Source organism: Cataglyphis hispanica, chromosome 19 (assembly GCF_021464435.1).
Source record: "Cataglyphis hispanica isolate Lineage 1 chromosome 19, ULB_Chis1_1.0, whole genome shotgun sequence".
Classification (NCBI taxonomy): domain Eukaryota; kingdom Metazoa; phylum Arthropoda; class Insecta; order Hymenoptera; family Formicidae; genus Cataglyphis; species Cataglyphis hispanica.
The window spans coordinates 2605926-2626014 of NC_065972.1; the positions used below are offsets into that span (position 1 = coordinate 2605926).

At 36.8% G+C, this 20089-nt stretch overlaps 1 protein-coding gene across 1 annotated transcript in view; it reads left to right on the top strand.

The window, feature by feature from the left end:
• Positions 1-13649, top strand: part of LOC126856574 (low-density lipoprotein receptor-related protein 2) — a 38963-nt gene extending 25314 nt beyond the window's left edge. The window contains exons 13-29 of the mRNA XM_050605196.1: positions 56-1052; positions 1181-1829; positions 1959-3129; positions 3215-3635; positions 3980-4188; positions 4367-4756; positions 4942-5509; positions 5742-5985; positions 6055-6662; positions 6745-7037; positions 7173-7690; positions 7791-8028; positions 8101-8355; positions 8448-8954; positions 9329-10307; positions 10378-10477; positions 10599-13649. Coding sequence (XP_050461153.1) covers positions 56-1052; positions 1181-1829; positions 1959-3129; positions 3215-3635; positions 3980-4188; positions 4367-4756; positions 4942-5509; positions 5742-5985; positions 6055-6662; positions 6745-7037; positions 7173-7690; positions 7791-8028; positions 8101-8355; positions 8448-8954; positions 9329-10307; positions 10378-10477; positions 10599-10874 — 8423 coding nt within the window. The 3' untranslated portion in view covers positions 10875-13649. The remainder of the gene's footprint in view (positions 1-55; positions 1053-1180; positions 1830-1958; positions 3130-3214; positions 3636-3979; positions 4189-4366; positions 4757-4941; positions 5510-5741; positions 5986-6054; positions 6663-6744; positions 7038-7172; positions 7691-7790; positions 8029-8100; positions 8356-8447; positions 8955-9328; positions 10308-10377; positions 10478-10598) is intronic.
• The last annotated feature ends 6440 nt before the right edge of the window (positions 13650-20089 follow it).

Genomic DNA, 20089 nt, shown 5'->3' on the forward strand with positions numbered 1-20089 from the left:
TATTAATTATTATTATTATTATTTTATTTTATTAATTATATTTTAATAATCTTAGGTAAGGACGATGACAGTGAAAATGGTACAATTTATACCATTCCTTACAAAGGTGGTAATCGAACCGAGTTTCCCAATCCTTCCGGTGATACTGGTATTGTCGGTTCGCCCTCCACCATGGCATTAGATTGGCTTGGTCGCAATATGTTTATCGGCAATAAGTTTGCTTCTAATATCGAGGCTATCAAACTGGACGGCAAGACACGATTCCGTACGATTGTTTTGGCGAATGATGGCAACCGGACATCGGTGTCTAAACCAAAAGCGATGTGTGTGGACCCCATTGACGGTCAAGTGTTTTGGGTGGACGAAGGGGGCTTCGGAGTGCCGCAGAAGATTGGACGGGTGAATATGGATGGCAGTAATCCATTGGTTCTCATAGATAACCTGCGTGCTGAAGCCCTCATCATCGATATTCCTAGCAAAACATTGTACTTTTCATCCCAAAATCCAGTTTTCATCAAAGCCATGTCGACAGATGGTTTAAACGTCCGCACCATTCTTACCGCCGCGAACAACATAGCATTGCCCAAGGCGTTAGCCATCCACGAATCTCGGCTATATTATTTGGATCCGCATTACGAGAAGATCGAACGTATCGATCTACCTAACGGCGATAATCCAGTCACTATCATTGATAATGATTCTGAGCTTCGTACTTTGACCATTTATAAGAAACGTGCTAGTGGATCTCATCCTTGTCTTATCAACAACGGTGATTGCGAGCAGCTCTGCTTGCCTGCATCCGGAGGTACTCGTGTCTGTGCTTGTGGAATGGATTATAGAAAGGTCTCCGATACTAGATGCGAACCTTACAAGACATTCGCGGTGGTAACTCAGTTAGATGTCGCCAGAGGTTATAGTCTCAAAGACTCTAAAGAGGCCATGATACCCATTGCTGGAATTGGCCATCATATTCTACACGTGGACATACATTATGCGGGCAATTGGATATATTGGGTGGAATTTAATCGAGGCATTTGGAACGGCATCTTTAGGTAAGATAATGCTATTATCTATTTTTTCAAATGTTCTGATGTACAAATTTTTTTATTCACGCAATTTTTCTATAAAGATATTTAATATAACAACTAAATATACCATTCATTTTTTATTTGCATTTCAGAATACGACCCAACGGTACAGAGTTGCAACAGATAATCAAACAAGGAATTGGTTCCAATGGAATCCGCGGTCTAGCTGTGGATTGGGTCGCAGGAAACTTATATTTTGCCAATGTTTTTCCTCATGATAACTACGTAGAGGTCTGCAGGTTAGATGGCTCCAATCGAAAAGTTCTTGTAAAGACGACTACTGACTCTCCTCGAGAGCTGGCCGTGAATCCAATCAAACGATATTTATATTGGATCGATTACGGGCAATATCCTCGAATAGGCAAGGCATTCCTCAATGGTAGCAATTGGTCCCCTATCGTGACGTCCGGTATTAGCACACCGCGTGATTTGACGATTGACCTTGCCACGCACGATATTTATTGGGTAGATTCAAAATTGGACACTATCCAGAAAGTGTCCTATACTGGCGGAAACCGAGAAATCATTCGTAGGAATCTCCCGAATCCGATGGGCGTCGCTATTTTCGGTGGCGACGTTTTTTGGGTAGATCGAAATTTGGCCACCGTTTTCAAGGCAAGCAAATTGACGGGCAACACCAGTCTTCCGATCCCCGTCAGGACAAATCTACAAAAGCTCAGGGATATTGCCATCTTTGATCAAAGCAGTCAACCACCAGATCCTACAAATCCTTGCTCACTGGTATTGAAATAAGTTTTATATATATTTCTTTTTTTTATTCAGAGAGGAGCGAAACTTTTTTAAAATAAATTTAAAATTATACTTTCATATATATATAAAAAAAACTAACAGAATTAATTTTTATCTCAGGTACCAAACGGCGGATGCTCTCAACTATGCTTCGCTTTCCCGAAGGACAGTCCCATGACATTTACTTGTGACTGCGCAGTGGGCAAACTCTCGTCTGATAATCGCACTTGCGAAAATGTCGATGAATATTTGGTGTTTGCTACGCGAACTGAGATTCGTGCTATCAATATCGATCCGCACAATACCAATGTGCCTTTTATGCCTGTTGGAAATTTGACAAATGTAGTCGGAGTGGACTTTGACTATCAAGATAAGAAGCTACTGTTCACTCAGATCCGTCCTTGGGCGAAGATCGCATGGACACCATCGGACCGACCATCCTCCTCCGATTTGCACACATTGATCAGTAAAGGAATTAACCCTGAAGGGATTTCGTATGACTGGACTCAGAAGAAAGTATATTGGACGGATTCTTCCAACAATAGCATCTACGCGATGGATCTTGACGGATCTAATTTGGTGATGATTGCACGCGTGGATCGCCCACGCGCCATCGTCGTCGATCCGTGCAACGGTTCTCTCTACTTTACGGATTGGGGTCGTTTTGGAACATCCGGGAAGATTTTCAAGGCAACTATGGCGGGGTCGCTGAAACGCGCAATTATTGACAAGGATCTTTCGCAGCCCAGTGGTTTGGCGATCGATTATGACGATCGGATGTTGTATTGGACTGATGCCGTGCGTGAGAAGATTGAGCGGTCCGATCTCGAAGGCAACAACAGGAAAATTCTTATCAGCGCTACCATATATCCCTTCGCTATTACTGTCTTCAGGGAGCATATCTATTGGACGGATCTTCAGCTTCGCGGGGTTTATCGAGCGGAGAAATACACGGGAGCCGACAAAATTGAGTTGGTAAAACGGTTAGAGGACTCTCCGCGTGATCTTCACATTTTTTCTGCTGCCAGGCAGCAATGCACCGTTAATCCTTGCAATATTAATAAAGGCGGTTGCGATCAGTCCTGCCATCCAGGCCTTAATGGTTCCGCGGAGTGCAAATGCGACGATAACAGTAGGCTTGTGAACGAGGATAGAATGTGCGTACCAAAGAATGTTACTTGCGATGCCAGCAAATTTGCTTGTAGAAACGGTAGATGCATCTCCAGAATGTGGGCATGCGACGGTGACGACGACTGCGGCGACGGCTCCGATGAGAATACCAGATATTGCTGTGAGTAGGACGCTGTGAATTTAACGTGAATATTTTCTAGAGATGCAGTTTGTTGAAAGAGAATTTGTGAATTTGCATGTTTTAGCTCATCATTCGTGTAGTCCGAACGAATTCCGCTGCAATAACGGCCGATGCATCTTCAAAACGTGGAAGTGCGATCACGAAAATGACTGCCGGGACAGTAGCGACGAGGAAGGATGCGTCTATGCGCCCTGCGCAGCGGGTGAATTCACCTGCGCCAATTTCCGATGCATACCACAGTCTCAAGTGTGCAACGGTATCAATGATTGCAAGGATAACGTCACTTCCGATGAGACACACGAGCGCTGTCCTCGCAACACTACATGTCCGTTAAATCATCTTAAATGCGAAAAGACGAACATCTGCGTGGAGCCTTATTGGCTCTGCGACGGCGATAACGATTGCGGTGACAATAGCGATGAGAATCCGATTCATTGTGCCCAGAGAACTTGTCCCCAGAACAGCTTTCGATGCCCTAATCACAGGTAAAGTTTTGCACTTGATTGATCGATAACGTTAATGACTAGATATATTTTTCAAAAACATGAAAAATTATAATAAAATTTGCTTTAGATAATTTATAATTCGCGACAAATTCTTTTTATAATTTTATTTCTATTTATAAATTTTATGTGTCGTGTATAAAATGTAGAAAACATGAACACGTAAAATACATACAAATCAAAATATATATCGATGCGCGTATATATTAAAACACGTGACGCATAAAATTATAAATAGAATTTTGTGTCGAATTTTTTCGCGAATTATAGATCGCGAAAGTCTTAAGAGATCTTAGTACAGAAAACGTATCATCCGTTATATGTAGGTGCATCCCAGCTACTTGGTATTGCGACGGAGATGATGATTGTTTGGACGGAAGCGATGAACCTCCTGGTTATTGTCAATCCGAGGGTAGAACATGTTTCGGCGATTTGTTCACTTGTGATAACGGCAACTGTATTCCTAGAATTTACATCTGCGATGGAGACAACGATTGTCTGGATAATTCCGATGAAGATGAACGTCATCAATGCAGTAAGTTTTACGATTATGCATTCTTTCTCTCCCTCTCTCTCTCTCTTCTTGTTGATTGATTCATTTATTAAAATAAGACTTAATTTTATTTATAACAATCCAATCTTTAGCGTTGTTATAAGTTTAAATTATTTTTTATTGTGTTTTTTTATTATGTTTTGATTAATTTCATTTTTAGACGACAGAAAATGCGACGAAGAAACGGAGTTCACTTGCACCGCGAACAAAATGTGGAATCGTGCCCAATGCATCCCAAAGAAATGGCTGTGCGACGGAGATCCGGATTGCGTCGACGGGGCTGATGAGAACGTGACTCTGCTCCATTGCCCGCCGCCAACCCCTTGCGGCGAGAATCAGTTCACCTGCGATAACGGGCGATGTCTTAATCGCAACTGGGTATGCGATCATGATAATGATTGTGGCGACGGTAGCGATGAGGGCAAGACTTGCAAGTATAAACCCTGTAGTAGCCAAGAGTTCACTTGTCAGAATTTCAAATGCATACGCAAACAATTCCGCTGCGACGGCCAGGATGATTGCGGCGATCATTCGGACGAAGTAGGATGTCGTAAGTAAAGTTTATAATTATCAGAAAAAAACAGAGAGAATTTTGATTAATTCTTCGAATTGATGCACCAGAAAAAAAATAAAAATTTTTAATCTTAAGTAAACTCAAATACTTTAAATGTACATATTCTTTCAATTTTCTTATTTAAAATGATTGATAAAAGTCACTATTATTCTACCTTTTAGCGTCTAGAGCAAAGAATACAACGTGTCCGAATCCGAAAGATTTCATGTGCGCGAATGGTAATTGCATCGATTCACAACTGGTTTGTAACAAGGAACCCGACTGCGCCGATGAGAGTGATGAGCCGCTGCACTGCTACGTGGATGAATGCGCGCGTATCGAGATGAATCAGTGCGGACACAAGTGTGTTGACACACCGACCAGCTTTTACTGCGAGTGTAATCCCGGCTACAAACTGTTGGCCGATGGCAAAGCCTGCGACGACATTGACGAGTGCATCGAAACGCCTCAAGTATGCAGCCAACAATGCGAGAACACGCCCGGCGGATATTACTGCAAATGCAACGAGCGTTGGTACGAAAGAGAAGCCGACGAGCATACGTGCAAGCGTAGAGACAATATTCAGCCGTGGATCATATTCACGAATAAATATTATGTCAGAAACATGTCGATCGACGCATCCAATTATAGCCTGATGCATCAGGATCTGGTTAATGTCGTTGCACTGGACGCGGATTACGCTCAGCAAATGTTGTATTTCTGCGATGTTACTGCAAAAACGATATATAGGTATGTCAGTGCTCTTGTTGTTCAATACTATAGTGCATGAAGATAGACGTTTTTTTTACTAATGAATTTACTCGTATAAGCAATTTAATTAATACTAAATAATTCAATTATGAGAATGAATTTAGTTATTAGAAAATTATTCTCAAATGACAGTTAACTTAAAAAATAGAGCTTTCGAACATGAAGATAGTATTTGCTGTTTTTACAAAAATAAACACGTTTTTTTATTTAGAGCATCAGTGAACGGCGGCGAAAGAGAACCTATCATTCGTCATGATAGTTTGGGTCTGGAAGGAATCGCTATCGATTGGGTTGGTCGAAAATTGTATTGGTTGGATCGTCACGCGAAACATTTAGATGTTGCCGAACTCGACGGCACAGACAGAAAAACATTACACTCTGGGATAGCGGATCCGCGAGCGATTGCGATTCATCCTGGCACTGGATATCTGTACTTTACGTCTTGGCATCTTCAGGTTGGATACAATATTAAACGCTCCAACTTTTTCGCAAAGGAAGCTTCTATATAATAATTATGTTTTCAGGCGTATATCGGTAAGATGGGCATGGACGGTAGCAACTTCACTCGAATTCTGACGTGGGAGGACAATATTGCTTGGCCGAATGCGTTGACGATCGATTACTTTACCGATCGCATTTTCTGGGCAGATGCACATCTGGATTATATCGCCTTTGCCGATCTCGAGGGCCATAATCGACGGACTGTTTTGTCCGGTCCTTCGGTGCCGCATGTGTTTGCTATCACCGTGTTCGACGACTTCATTTACTGGACGGATTGGAATCTAAAAGCGATTAGCAGAGCAGAAAAGTTCTCTGGCGCTCGTTTACAAGTGCTGCGCAACACTACGCATCGGCCCTACGATATCCATGCCTATCATCCGCTTCGACAGTTGCCCTACAATAATCCTTGCGCGAAGGACAATGGCGGTTGCTCGCATCTCTGTCTTATCGCACCACCTGCCAGCTCGTACTTGCTTGAAGGATATGGTCAGCCTGGTGTCACTTCTTACAAATGCATGTGTCCGAATCAATTCATCCTGGATAAGGACGGCAAGACCTGTAAAGCGAACTGCACCGCAGGCCAGCATCGTTGCGGACCACCCGATGAGAAATGCATTCCTTGGTATTGGAGGTGAGATATTAAAATATATTTAAATCGTGATATTTTTTTAAAGAATTTAAGAGAGGCTCACACGATAAAAATTATACGATAGATGCGACGGAGAGAAGGATTGCAAGGATGGTTCCGACGAATCAATGAGTTGTCCGCCGAGAAACTGTCGACCGAGCGTATTCCAATGCGCGAACAAAAATTGTACGCCGAGTGTGACGATCTGCGATGGAGTCGACGACTGCGGAGATAAGAGCGACGAAGCTAAGTGTGCGCTCGAATGTGGAGAACTCGAGTTCAAGTGCAAGTCCAACGGTCGCTGCATACACGATTCGTGGAAATGCGATGGAGACGCCGACTGTAAAGACGGCAGTGACGAGGATCCTGCTATTTGCCGTGAGTAAAGTAATCTGTAGTATTCGCGATTTAATTAAAACGTGCGAGTTTTGAAAAATCTAATCTATTCTTGCTTTTATTTTAATTCTCCATTTTATTCTCTACTTTAATAACTCCAATTATATTCTCTTTCAGACAATCGTGTCTGCGATCCGAGTACCGAGTTTAGTTGCAAGAACGGCAAGTGCATTCCTAAACTATGGATGTGTGATTCTGACAATGACTGCGGAGACGATAGCGACGAACCAGCATACATGTGCCGTCAAAAGAATTGCACGACCGGATGGCAGCGTTGCCCGGGACATGCAAACTATCGATGCATTCCAAAATGGTTGTTCTGCGACGGCAAGGATGACTGCCGCGACGGTTCCGACGAGCGTTCGGAGAACTGTCCAAAGTGCGATCCCAATATGGACTTCAAGTGCGCCAATAATCGGTGCGTGCCGAAACAGTGGCTCTGCGATTTCGCAGATGATTGCGGGGATGGCAGCGACGAGGCGGACATGATGTGCAAAAATAAGTACCGCGAGTGCTCCGAATCCGAGTTCAAATGTAGAAATGGCAAGTGTATCGCATCCAGATGGAGATGCGACGCCGAAGACGACTGCGGCGACAATAGCGACGAGGAAGAATGTCATCGGTGGGTGTGCAAGGTACGTAAATGGAAGGATGAACCGACTCTCGGTTTCGTTATAGTATCACGATGCAATATATATTTCTTTTACGTTATCACTTGTACTTCTCGTCTCGCAGAGCGAAAGCTTCCAATGTAAAAGCGGTCATTGCATCGCACCATATCTTCGTTGCGACGGAGCGCGAGATTGCCGCGATATGAGCGACGAACTCGGTTGCCCGCCTAGATATCCCGGAGGAAAATATTGTCCGCAATCCCGATTTGAATGTAACAACAATCTCTGCGTCTCGCTCACCGACATCTGCGATGGCACTGACGATTGCGGTGACAATTCCGACGAGAATCCAACCATGTGTGGTAAGTTTGTTACTAATAAGTTTTTTATGTAATAAAAATAGGAAGTTAATGCTTTGTATTACTTTTGTGCAGCGAATTTCGAGTGTGACACGCACAGACGATTCCAGTGTGCCAACCACAAGTGTATTGCCAGGTATCAGTTATGCGACGGAATTGACAACTGTGGCGATGGGTCCGACGAGAACAACATGACGATGTGTATGAAACAGACTCGTCCGTGCGACTCGATCTTAGAATATACCTGCGCGAATAAGAAATGCATCGATCGTATGAGACTCTGTGATCTTGCGGACGATTGCGGCGATTTGTCAGACGAATTGGGATGCCGTGAGTTCTATTCGTTTATATATTCTTCCGATTACGTCCTATCGATCATCATGGATTATTTCCTTTTATTATTTGCTTTTTCGCGTTTTCAGATCATACTCATCACTGTTCAGCGAACGATCGTGGCGGTTGCGCGCACGAGTGCCACAACATTACGAACGGCGGCTACATTTGCGCCTGTTACCCTGGTTATATAATTTCACCCGATAATCGAAAACACTGCGTGGACATTGACGAGTGTCAGACCGATCAACATCAGTGTTCTCACATCTGTACCAATTTGAATGGCTCGTACGCCTGCTCTTGTCGGCAAGGTTTCCAACTATCAGATAGATACAGCGGTGTGTGTCGCGTCGAAGATGATAAGATTGTCGTGCTGTTTGCCAACGGACCCGAACTCAGAGCCTATGATTTGCATACCAGAGAAGAGATGGATGTGATAGATAACGAAAAGAGAGTACAAGCCATCGATTTCGATCCCAGAACGGAATACGTTTTCTGGATTGACTCATTCGATAACATCATTAAGCGATCCTATATGATAAACGCCAAAGAAGGCCAAGCCAAGATTGGACACGCGCAAGATCTCAATATGAAGAGTATGTATTATTCAATTCTCTCTCTCTAGACTAGTTGATTAGTTGATTAGTTATTGTTTGTTAAAAATGTTAAAATATTCGATATCAGTTTCTCAAAAATTTAATTTAATATTTAATTTAATATCTTTCTCGAAATATTTCGATTCTTATCGATATTATTAATTTTTAAATTTTTAAACGTTTAAATATTCTTAAAGATTTGCATCTTTGTGAATCAAAGTTCTTAAAATTTTTTACAATTTAGAGATATTTATAAATCTCTCTCTTTTTCTCTCTACGAAATGAAATAATTAATTCATTTTAATTCATAAAACACATTTATTTTATTTGTGAACAATATCAGCGATATTTATTAATAATATTAACTTTTATAGTTGATTCGAAGCTGACGAGCTTGGCAGTGGATTGGATCTCTGGCAATCTGTATTGGAGCGAGGTCGATCAAACAGTTGCTCCTCCTCACGGTCGGATCAGGATGTCCAAATCAGATGGCAGATATCGGCGTAGTATAGTCACAAAGAATCTCGAACAACCAACATCGGTAGTCGTGGATCCCGAGCGAGGTGAACTTGTGTGGGCTGACGCGGGTAATCAACCAAAGATCGAAATAGCATGGATGGATGGCGATAGACGCAAATTGCTCGTGGCCGAACGAATCGCCAGTCCTTCGGCTCTCACTATTGATTACGCTATGGAACACACGCTTTATTGGTCTGACATCAAGCTGGATATTATCGAAGCGATCAATTTGGCCGGTACCAACAGAAGAATCGTTCTAAGGATGGGAACACCGCTTAAGTATCCGCTAGCATTGGACGTTTTCGAGAATAACCTTTATTGGGTCAACAAACAGACAGGCGAGCTCATTCGGCAAGATAAATTTGGCAGGGGAGTCCCGCATACTATCATCAAGAATCTTGCTAGTCCCGGTGGTCTTAAAGTCTATCATCAGCTCAGGTATAATACCAGTCTGAGAGATCCTTGTCACAATGATCAGTGCAGTCATCTCTGCGTAACGATACCGGACGGCCACCGCTGTCTCTGCTCGGATAACCTTGATCCTCTTGATCATCTGATGAGGGATTACAATGAGAGGCACTGCGATGCTACCAATGAGAGACCTCTGCCAGCGCCCAGAATATGTCGTTGCCAGAACGGTGGACGATGTCAGGAGGAAGATGATAAGGTGGCTTGCAATTGCCGTGAGGAATACCATGGTGAATTTTGTGAGATGGCGGCGGTCGCCGCCAGAGCAGGCGGATCCACTGCTGCTATAGTCATTCCCATAGTCGTTTGCCTGCTGGTTTTGTTCTGTGCTGCCGCGATCTTCATGGTTCTCAAGAAGCGACCATTGTAAGCGTAATAGTTTTAGATACAATAACGCAATTTTATTTCTTTTATAAAACTTTATTATTATTTCTAGCGGCAAACCTGGTGGCCTCGGCAGTCTCACGGGCGCTCAGAGTGTTTCCTTCCGACAAGGCAGTAATGTAGAGTTTGGCGAAGCTGCTCATGAAAGGATGGTAAGCTCTTTGCTTTTTTGTTTTAGAAAAATGAATCACATTAATATGATATATCAATAAATTTTTCTCACATTAAAATATTTTTTTTTAAGTTATCATTCATATTGTTTTATGTTTACAGGAACCGCTCGATGTAGAGTATAACCTGAACGATGTTGCCAATAAGAACCGAGACTTCAGCAATCCGATGTACGACGCGGTGAATATGGAGAGCGGAGCGACAAACGGTACCAGTGTTGGTAACATGTACGAAGCACCGGCAGAAATGAAACCCTCGAGTATGCAACATAAAGAACCCCCGCAGTTGAATCTAAAAAGGAGAGAACTGGACCCGACGCCCATCGACTCGGGCAAGGACACCCAGCAATTGGTCGAGGAGGACAAGTCCGAGTGCTAGGATTCATTTTTGTTTTCTATTGTGCTTCTCGAACTTGAACGCAGATTGACATATTTGACGACTGCGAAGAATATATACATAGGAACAAACGTAAATTAGTTTATCACTTCTACGTAAATAGTGCGGATTACTTGCAGCTGCTCGTACGTTATTTATTAAGCTGTTCACTGAGACGTTTTAACATGATGTGTGACGATTTAATTGAAGTTCTTTCTAGTGATCCCCGGATATGAGATTATCGAAATTTCTAGGATGGAAAAAGGATATCAACAGATTATATATATATATATATATATATATATATATATATATATATATATATCATGAATATAGAGGTTCTTAGATTCATGAATTTTTAAAAGTTGAATTTAATGTAAAATTCCTAAATTTTTATTGGAAATTTGTATATTATTTTATATATTTTCTTTATCCAATTTCTTTCATTTAAGAATTCAGGATAAAGAAATTTTAAAATGTGATTTTTGTAAGGATTTATAAGTCTACATATTCTTGCATCAAAGAACCTTGATACATAAATGGTCAACTTCCTAACTCGTCAGATCTAAGAATCTTTTACCACAGGTTCTTATCTCTAGGTCCTTTACACCAGGAATTGTGAACTGGCTTTAGGATCTTAAATTTTTCAAGAATACGGAACGACAAACGGCAATAGTCGCGAATCGACAACATCGATTTTGCGAGAAGTAGGGCGAAAGCGAATTGCAATAGGCACAATTGTGTCATTTTTTACTAGGTGTGTGATTTGTAAGTCTTGTAAATATTATTGCTAATAATAAAATATAACGCGTTTATGTTATCTATGTATCATACAAAACGCAATACATTCCATTCTATTTCGAGATTGTTACTGGCAAAGTGTAACGATAATGCGGAACACTTTTTTTCGATAGCTAGGGGATGTGTATGTGTATGTATATGTATATGCGCGTGGTGCTCGAATTGATGATGTATTCGATTCTTCGATAATCTTTTGGAATATCTGCCGTAAAAATATATATATGTATAGCTTGCGTTTTAATATTTTACTTTTTCTATATTTTAAAACAGCAAAAGTATAGCTGTGAAAACAAATAATTTGTTTCAATTTTATTTGAAAAGAGATATGTTCAGTTTAAAGATAATAATACACTTGTAAAATATTATAGTTTAATAATAATTCAATGTTATATATTTGTTTCAACCATACAATTCGAGCACTTGATGTATGCGTCGAAATTAATTCTCAACTACAAATGGAGATTTGATTTTTTTTTTTTGTAGAAAAATATTTTTAAAGCCCGAAAGTATTCTTTATTTTGTTTCCCAATATTTCCGTCATCATGTTTCTCTTTATGTAGTATAAAATAAAAAAAAAACAGTGAAATGTTTTATTAAAATTTACTATTATTTTCATACATACTTTTCACAATCAATTACTTCATAACCAATTAATTCATAATCGATTAAATTTATCATTTTCACAGTTGAAGATGATCCTACTGGTATTGAATCATAATAGTTGAGTGTTAATGAAACACGCATGTTTGTTCAAAAAGCTGTATTCTTAGCGGGATATTTTGAAAGGCGTGGCGGTTATATAGTATTTTGTATTGAAAAATAGCCTTCCGTGTTACAATAAATAGAAGCGTATAATCGCGGATGCGGGATATTTTACGCATGAACGTTATTAAGTGTTATCCTTGTAGATGTTATTACAGAGATTTTACGACAGAAAGAAGTATTTCTTCCACGATGAATATATGTTCGGTATATGTGCTCGATCGACATTGTACATTGCTCTAGATTATGTGTGAGGTGTTCTTTCTGCAAAAGACGGCTGAATTAAAAGGAATCAACGAAAATTGATATATTCTGCGAAGTCAATCTTGTGATTGTCGAAATCAGAGATTTATTTCAATATTTTTGCATGAAGTCCTATTTTTTTTCTTACTCCTAATTCATTAGTATCATTTTTCGTTTCCAAAAACATTTTCATCTTTTTTAAAAAATTGGCAAACGAATGGCAATAGAAAATATAAATGAAGTGAGCTATCTGTATCTAGTTCAAAATTTTATAAAATATTACATATATATATATCTATTTGAAATTCGGTTACAACGAGACGATTAATATGGAACGAATGCCTGTGTTCTTTTCTTCCTTTTAATGCATACAATCTTTTGCACGATCAGTAAGCGTGTAATTCTCCTTCTGCAAATCACGATTGCAATTTAATGATACTTATATCCTGATATTTCATGAAATGTTACGTTTTAAAGATTACATTCTTTCGCCCTTATGTTCTTAAAGTTGTTATCTCACTTTGTGTAGTCATTGTTTATTAAAATCGGAGATTTTTTATAATTTTCTGTAAATATCGAATAATTAAAACACATTGTTTGAAAGAAAAGTGCTTTTATTAAATAATGTCTAAAATACAATTTAATTTATATAAATTGAGAGATCTCTGAACGTAAGAATATGTATACATATGTAGACATACACTTCGCATACTAAGGGAGGAGAATTATCGATACTGACTCATCCTCCGAACAGATTATTATACATAAAAGTACATATAATATATGTATGTATATATATATATATATATATATATATATATATATATATATATATGTTTGTTGCAATCGACTTTGACCTGGGCAGGGTTCCAGAGTGTCCTAATATTATTATAATATATCAGTATTTTCTGTATTTTTCTATCAAGTTGTCAAAATAATAATTGTTAATATATTGTGCAAATATCAAACAGATACCGTCCAAGAATAAATTTTAAAGCTGAGAATTCAGTTTTCCCTATGCCTGTGTGAAATATCGAGCGCACACGTAATCATTGCACCCTTCATATGTCTGCGAACGTAAATTGCATTATTCGGCAATTCTCGTTCCCCCCCCCTTTCTAATTTTATTTAATTTTTTTATTCGATTATTCGATTATTAATGCACTTTTTTCACTAAATTTGATTATAATTTTGATATATTTAATATATTGTATTTATAATCGAATTAATTTCATTTAATCAAATATAGGTGATTTAACTAATGCAAATATATACTCGTTCGTATTCAAAAAAAGCTTAACATATATCTTAATGTAAGATCGTAAAAATTACTGAAAAATACATTTTTAATATACGTAAGCATTTAATAAAATTCACGAGTCATTAAAAAATTTAATAAAATTTTAATTAAAAGAAGAACACATATATTTATATGTACACACACATAATGAATATGAAAAATCTTTCTCTCTCTCTTAAACTCACAATTATTGTGTTAATAAAGATTAAGATTCTCATGAAATGATAATATCTATTCTTTCTTATTGTATAACAATAATATCACTCTGGCATATTTTACTTGCAAGTGATAAGGAAGAATTGTATTTTATCTGGCGATGAGAAATCAATTTCATTTGTATTTATGTATATATACATGTATGTGTTTTTGAGTTGCATTGTATGTATTGGATTACGTTCTATTACGGTATGGGTGCGTACACCCATAAATTATAGATCAAATATTTCGCGCATTTCGCATATAGATTTTTAAATGTATTTTTTTTTTTAGCTAATCTTTTTTCTATTCTATATGTATTATATGTATTATATGAACATCATATATTATCTCATTACGATATATATATATATATATATATATATATATATATATATATATATATATATATATATATGTAGATATTATATTCTCGAAAAAGGAAAAATGAATGAAAAAAGTTTTTGGTAAATTCAATCTTTTTCGATAAAGAGGCGATGAAAAAATTGAATTGTGCGCGTTAATTATATTTTTCCAAATATTAATTATTTTGAACATGCTTTTTAATTTATATTTTATATATTTGTTTTTTACAGTGTCTCTACGTAAATCAACATTAAGTATTTTATAACTCTGTTGGGTCCATCGTATAAATGACTGTTGAAATTTTGACGGAACGTATTTGTGCAAGAATTATTATATTGGATAATTAATTTTTCTCCCCTATATGTTATTTGTTATCATTATTATTTCCGAATTAAGTAAACGGAGTAACCTGCGAATCGATGGACCGAATGAATTGAGTAATGAAAAATCGTGACGTGTAAACCGAATCGTTTATTATTAATCAATTGGAAATGCGAGAATAAATAACGGAATATTCGACTGCAAATATTATATAAAACATTAAATATTTGGCAGCAAATAGTATCTCGGGGCAATAAAACAAATCGGTTAGCAAACGACCTAGCGTTTGTTTATGTTTGGCTAGAAACGTAAGGTTGTCATTATTCACGCAGTGAGTCTCGAGCAGACAACACATATATCATCATGAGCTGTATATACACGTACGTTCTTTAAAACGCTCATTCTCTACGATTAGTGATTCGTAACATCAATTATTAATATTAATACTAAATATTATTATTAATAAGCGATTATCAGCTTATATGATTAATTTGACAATCAAAAATTCGTAAATATATCAAGAGAACAGTTATTTATCCAAATGAATACTTTGCGCAATTTATTTATTCAGAACAGAAATCAAAATAATAAAGGATGACAATTATTAATTACTGCTCTGTTGCAATATATTATATATTCATAAGCTGTAATTACTTCTTTAATAATTCGTATATATATTCCTTGTATTTAAATGTAATCTCGCATCGCGAGATTACATTTAAATACAAGAAATATATAAATAAATAACAATCGATCAAATGATTAATCATTAATTTCTTAAGTATTAAACATTTCATGTCATTATTTATATTATATATATTTTTTTATAATGTACAATGTATCATGTAATTTATTTTATAATTAACAATGTATTTTGTAGCAGCAAATACGAATCGATCGATGTTCGGTGCTTGCTTTTTTATAATGTCCCTTGAAAGAAAAAAGAGATATGCGGTGATAGGTATAATCTTTCAATTATAAAATAAATTACAAATTATATTATATTACAAAATTATATATAATATAATCATTCCAACAGATACATCCTGACGTTGGAGGGAGGACTTAGTACCCGGAAGGTTTATCCTGAAGGAATAAAGATACCCAAAACAGACAATCGGAATTATATATAATAAATAATAATATCCATTAAAATAAAGTTTATTAAAAATTATTAAAATAATTTTTAATAAATGGTCATAAAATCGCAGGATCGTATATGAAGCGCAGAACGATCATGCTTACGCATCTGCCGGTTATGATGCTTAGTCGGCGCAATTGAAGGAGTTCATCTCCTTCCTCGGTCTTTAATAAAGAGATCAAAGTGGCTAGATAGCGGCCACTTGAAGTAACCAGACGAACAGGTGTCTAACCGGTCCGAAGACGCGATAAGCTGCGTAAGATGGTTGACCAATAATGGTGAAAAGATATATAAAAAGAGATATTTAGTAATGCGTACTATATATCTTCTCGCATTTTTCATTTTATTTACCTGCGATGGCACGTGATCGTGCAAGCCCTCGCTTCGGACAGAAGCGACCATTTCGCGCGAACAACACTGGGCGGTATCCAATGGTGTGTCAAGATGGTAAATTATTCATGACCGAGACGAATGAGTTAATAAGCTGTAGTACGAGACTCGGGTCGAGGCAGAGATGAGTGATCGTAAATGTAAATCAGCCGGGGAGCTACGGATACTCAGCCTCGCGTAACATGAAAGGGGCGCGGTATCGTCCGAACCGTTCTGGGACCACCCCCGCTGTCCATCCCTTCACGGTGTATTCTCTCTCTCTCTCTCTCTCTTCCCTTTTCCGCTCTCGTAAATATATTTATACTGAAATCCCCACGCATTACGCTCTTGCGAGCCGACCGCATTATCCGAGTTGAGCCGACGCGTATTAAATTCTGCAAAGATTATACCACGGTCTCCTCATCTCCTCGCTATAGATTTATTATATAAATCTGTAGATAGGGAAGGGAATAAATATCATTTTCGATTAATAAAAAGAACGACTGTTAAAGTGGAAAAGTTAGGATGAGGATATTTGTGACAGACGTGAAGGTGATTTTTAGCAAAATTTGATGTTCATTAATTAAATTTAATTAGTTATTGCTTTCCATGACCTTATGAGCATTATTGATTTATTCTTGAAAATTTTTTTCATGTTATCATCGTTATCAGACACGTAATTAATTTTATATATATTTTGATTTTTGTTTGAATAATTGTCAAAAAATCCTTTCCAATCTTGAATAATAATAGTTAATTTTTTTAATTAATGTTTAATTATTGTTTACAAAATTAAAATAAATATGTAGAGTAAAGATTTCGAAGCAGATTTAATAATTATCAGTCCAATCAGTAATTAAAAATAATGTCTAGTTTTCCATAATACGTCAAAATTTTTAAAATAAAAAAATAATTAAAAATGATAATTGTCTATTTTTACACGATTATTTAAATAACATCTACCGTGTCTGCTAAAACGCTCTGATAAAACGCAATTGATTAGGAATATCGTATGGCATGTAAGCGCGTTCCTATTATAAGCGGATCGTGTTACGTTTAGTTCGAGTTATTGGAAATAAAAGGAACAAAAGCCGGTATTCGATGAATTCAGTGCCGATGGTCGCGAATATTGGGCCAATAAAGGACCGGCCATAAAGCTCGGTCGGGTCGTGCATTTCTTTCAGGATATTTTGTCACACAAAGTGGAAACGCCGCTATTCAATACAGTCGCATAATTTGGCTAATTGTTTTTATTTTCCATGCAAACCGCCGAACTCTCCTCTGTGGATGCTTTTTCCATTAATTCGGCCAGCCAAATTGAGTTAATCTTTGACAAACAGAAAGAAACAATTGTTCAAAATCGTTCAAAAATCCATGGATGAAAGAAAACATCAACAATAGAAACATGTTTGAAACGATAAAAATTATTTCAATATTAATTTAATTCATATAATTATCAAATAAAATTATTCGTGTTACAATAATTAGATATCGTCAAATTAAGTCAGTATCGTAAAAAATTAAAGAATACAGAAATTCTTCTCGAGATGTAGAAGGATGTGTGTGGAATCAAAATTAAAAAATTTAGAATAATTCAAAAATTATTTATGTTGCAATATATTTTAACTTATTATTCGTTTTAATAAAATTTACTTATTTATTAATTTCTCGAAATAATTGCTCGCTTTGTAACGAATCATTAATATTGGTTTTATTAAAATATATTTGTTTTGAAATTATTATTTTTTGGGGGTTAAAAGAATTAAAAAATCGAAATAAGATATATCTGAAATATGAAGGAAGGGAGCTTGGGAGAAAAAAGGAAATGTGATACCGCAAATTTATTCGGAAGGCGGGAGTATGAAAAACAAAAGGATTCGCGTTTAAATAAGGAGCTCGCCGGAAGGCGGTCGGGCGTATTCTCGTATTCCATTGTATTTTTCAGCTTTGACTACCGGAGACAGTTTTCACATTATTTTCTTGCTTCCGCTATGACGACCGCATTGAGCGAAAAACTTTCCGGAAGTCAGACTGGCCTATGCTTGCTCGATTTACCTCGAGGCATAAAAGCTCGTTTAGCTTGTTAGCTTATTGTTAGTTGGAAAAGTTATTTTCGTGAAATTAGTTTTAAGCGCAAAACCGGCTGGTACCGAATCCTTTATGCCCTTTGTCTTTCATTTAGTATTAAATAAATTATTATAGTTGTCCGATTCCAGAGTTGATGTCAACCTTTCTTTTCTCTCTCTCTTTATTTTATCAAATGAAAGAATCACATTCGAGATTTTGTCGCATATCAATTTTGAATTTTATGAATTTTTATTATTTTTATTATTATTGTATGTATTGTATGTATTATTTTTTATTATTTTATTATTATTAATTTTTATTATTTTTGAATTTTATATTTTATTTTTTGAATTTTAATATTGAATTTTATTAATTAAACATGGAGAGATATATTCGATATATTTTTATCTTACAAGCTAAATATGATAGTTTTTTATTATATAAATTTATGATTCTTCGCGTCTTCATCTCATTTTGTAACTTTATTCGATCTGGAGATTAAGATTCACGGTAATTTAAATAAATGTATCATACTGAGCAGCCGGGATAGAAAGTTTGATATGAGTGTCTGGTCGAAATAAAAAAAAAAAAAAAGAAAAATAAAGTACGTACATGAGAGAAGTCGTCCTAGAACGATAAAAGCTCTTGGCCGTTCTCTCGAAAGTGTCCTTCACAAAAGTGTACTCGTTCGTCCCTCAACCCTCGAGCCTTCTGTTGTGACGATAGCCAAACGTGTTTAGGGAGACGAGAAATCTTGACAATCTGGAGAGGGTGTCCTCATCACCCCATCCGCTCGATTTGCCAACAAAATTGCCAATGAATCGTCAGTGGAACAACGAGCGGTTAACTTTACGTGTCTCTCTATTCGGAAAACTGGGAATGCTTGGAATATCAAATATTTTGGAAATTTTGAGTATTTGTAGTATCTAAAAAAGATTAGTCATTATTTGATTGTACATAAAATTTTGAATAGTTAAAAGAGAATTAAAACTTTATAATTAAAGTAAGTTATTTTAAATTACGAATTAGACTAATAATTATGAAATCTTGTTCGGTTACTCAACATATTTATTTCAATTATTCTCCAAAACATTAAATTAAAACTTAACAAGTATTATTCAAAATTAGAAAAGATTATGTTTAACAATTGTTCAAACAAAAAACAAGATATATATATAAAATTAATTATTCGTTATAATAACAATGACAGCTCCAAAAGATTTTAATTTTTTAATTTTAAGATTTTAATTTTAATTTTTTTCAGGAACAAATCAATAATGCTCATAAAATCGTGGAAAACAATAATCGAATATTTGAAATTCTGTATTTTGAAAATGTTGAGCTTGAAACTTTCGGCGTTTTAATTAGCGCACGTTCGATATTATTTCACATTGAAATTATTCTTAATACATATATCAATACTTAGAAGATTAACTAGGTTTGTGTCAGTTGCAATTCAGTAGAACTTTGAATGGCGAAAATGTTGGATGGAGCAGAATTTTCGCTCAATATATTGGATATTCGAAAGGTCAAATTTTCGAAACTTAGGTCGTGTTTCACCGATTGAATGCCTCTAATACCGTGTCACGCTTTACGAGAATCTTGAACGTCGGGAGGACGTTGAAAATTTTCCGAGCACCGTTTAGAAAGGAT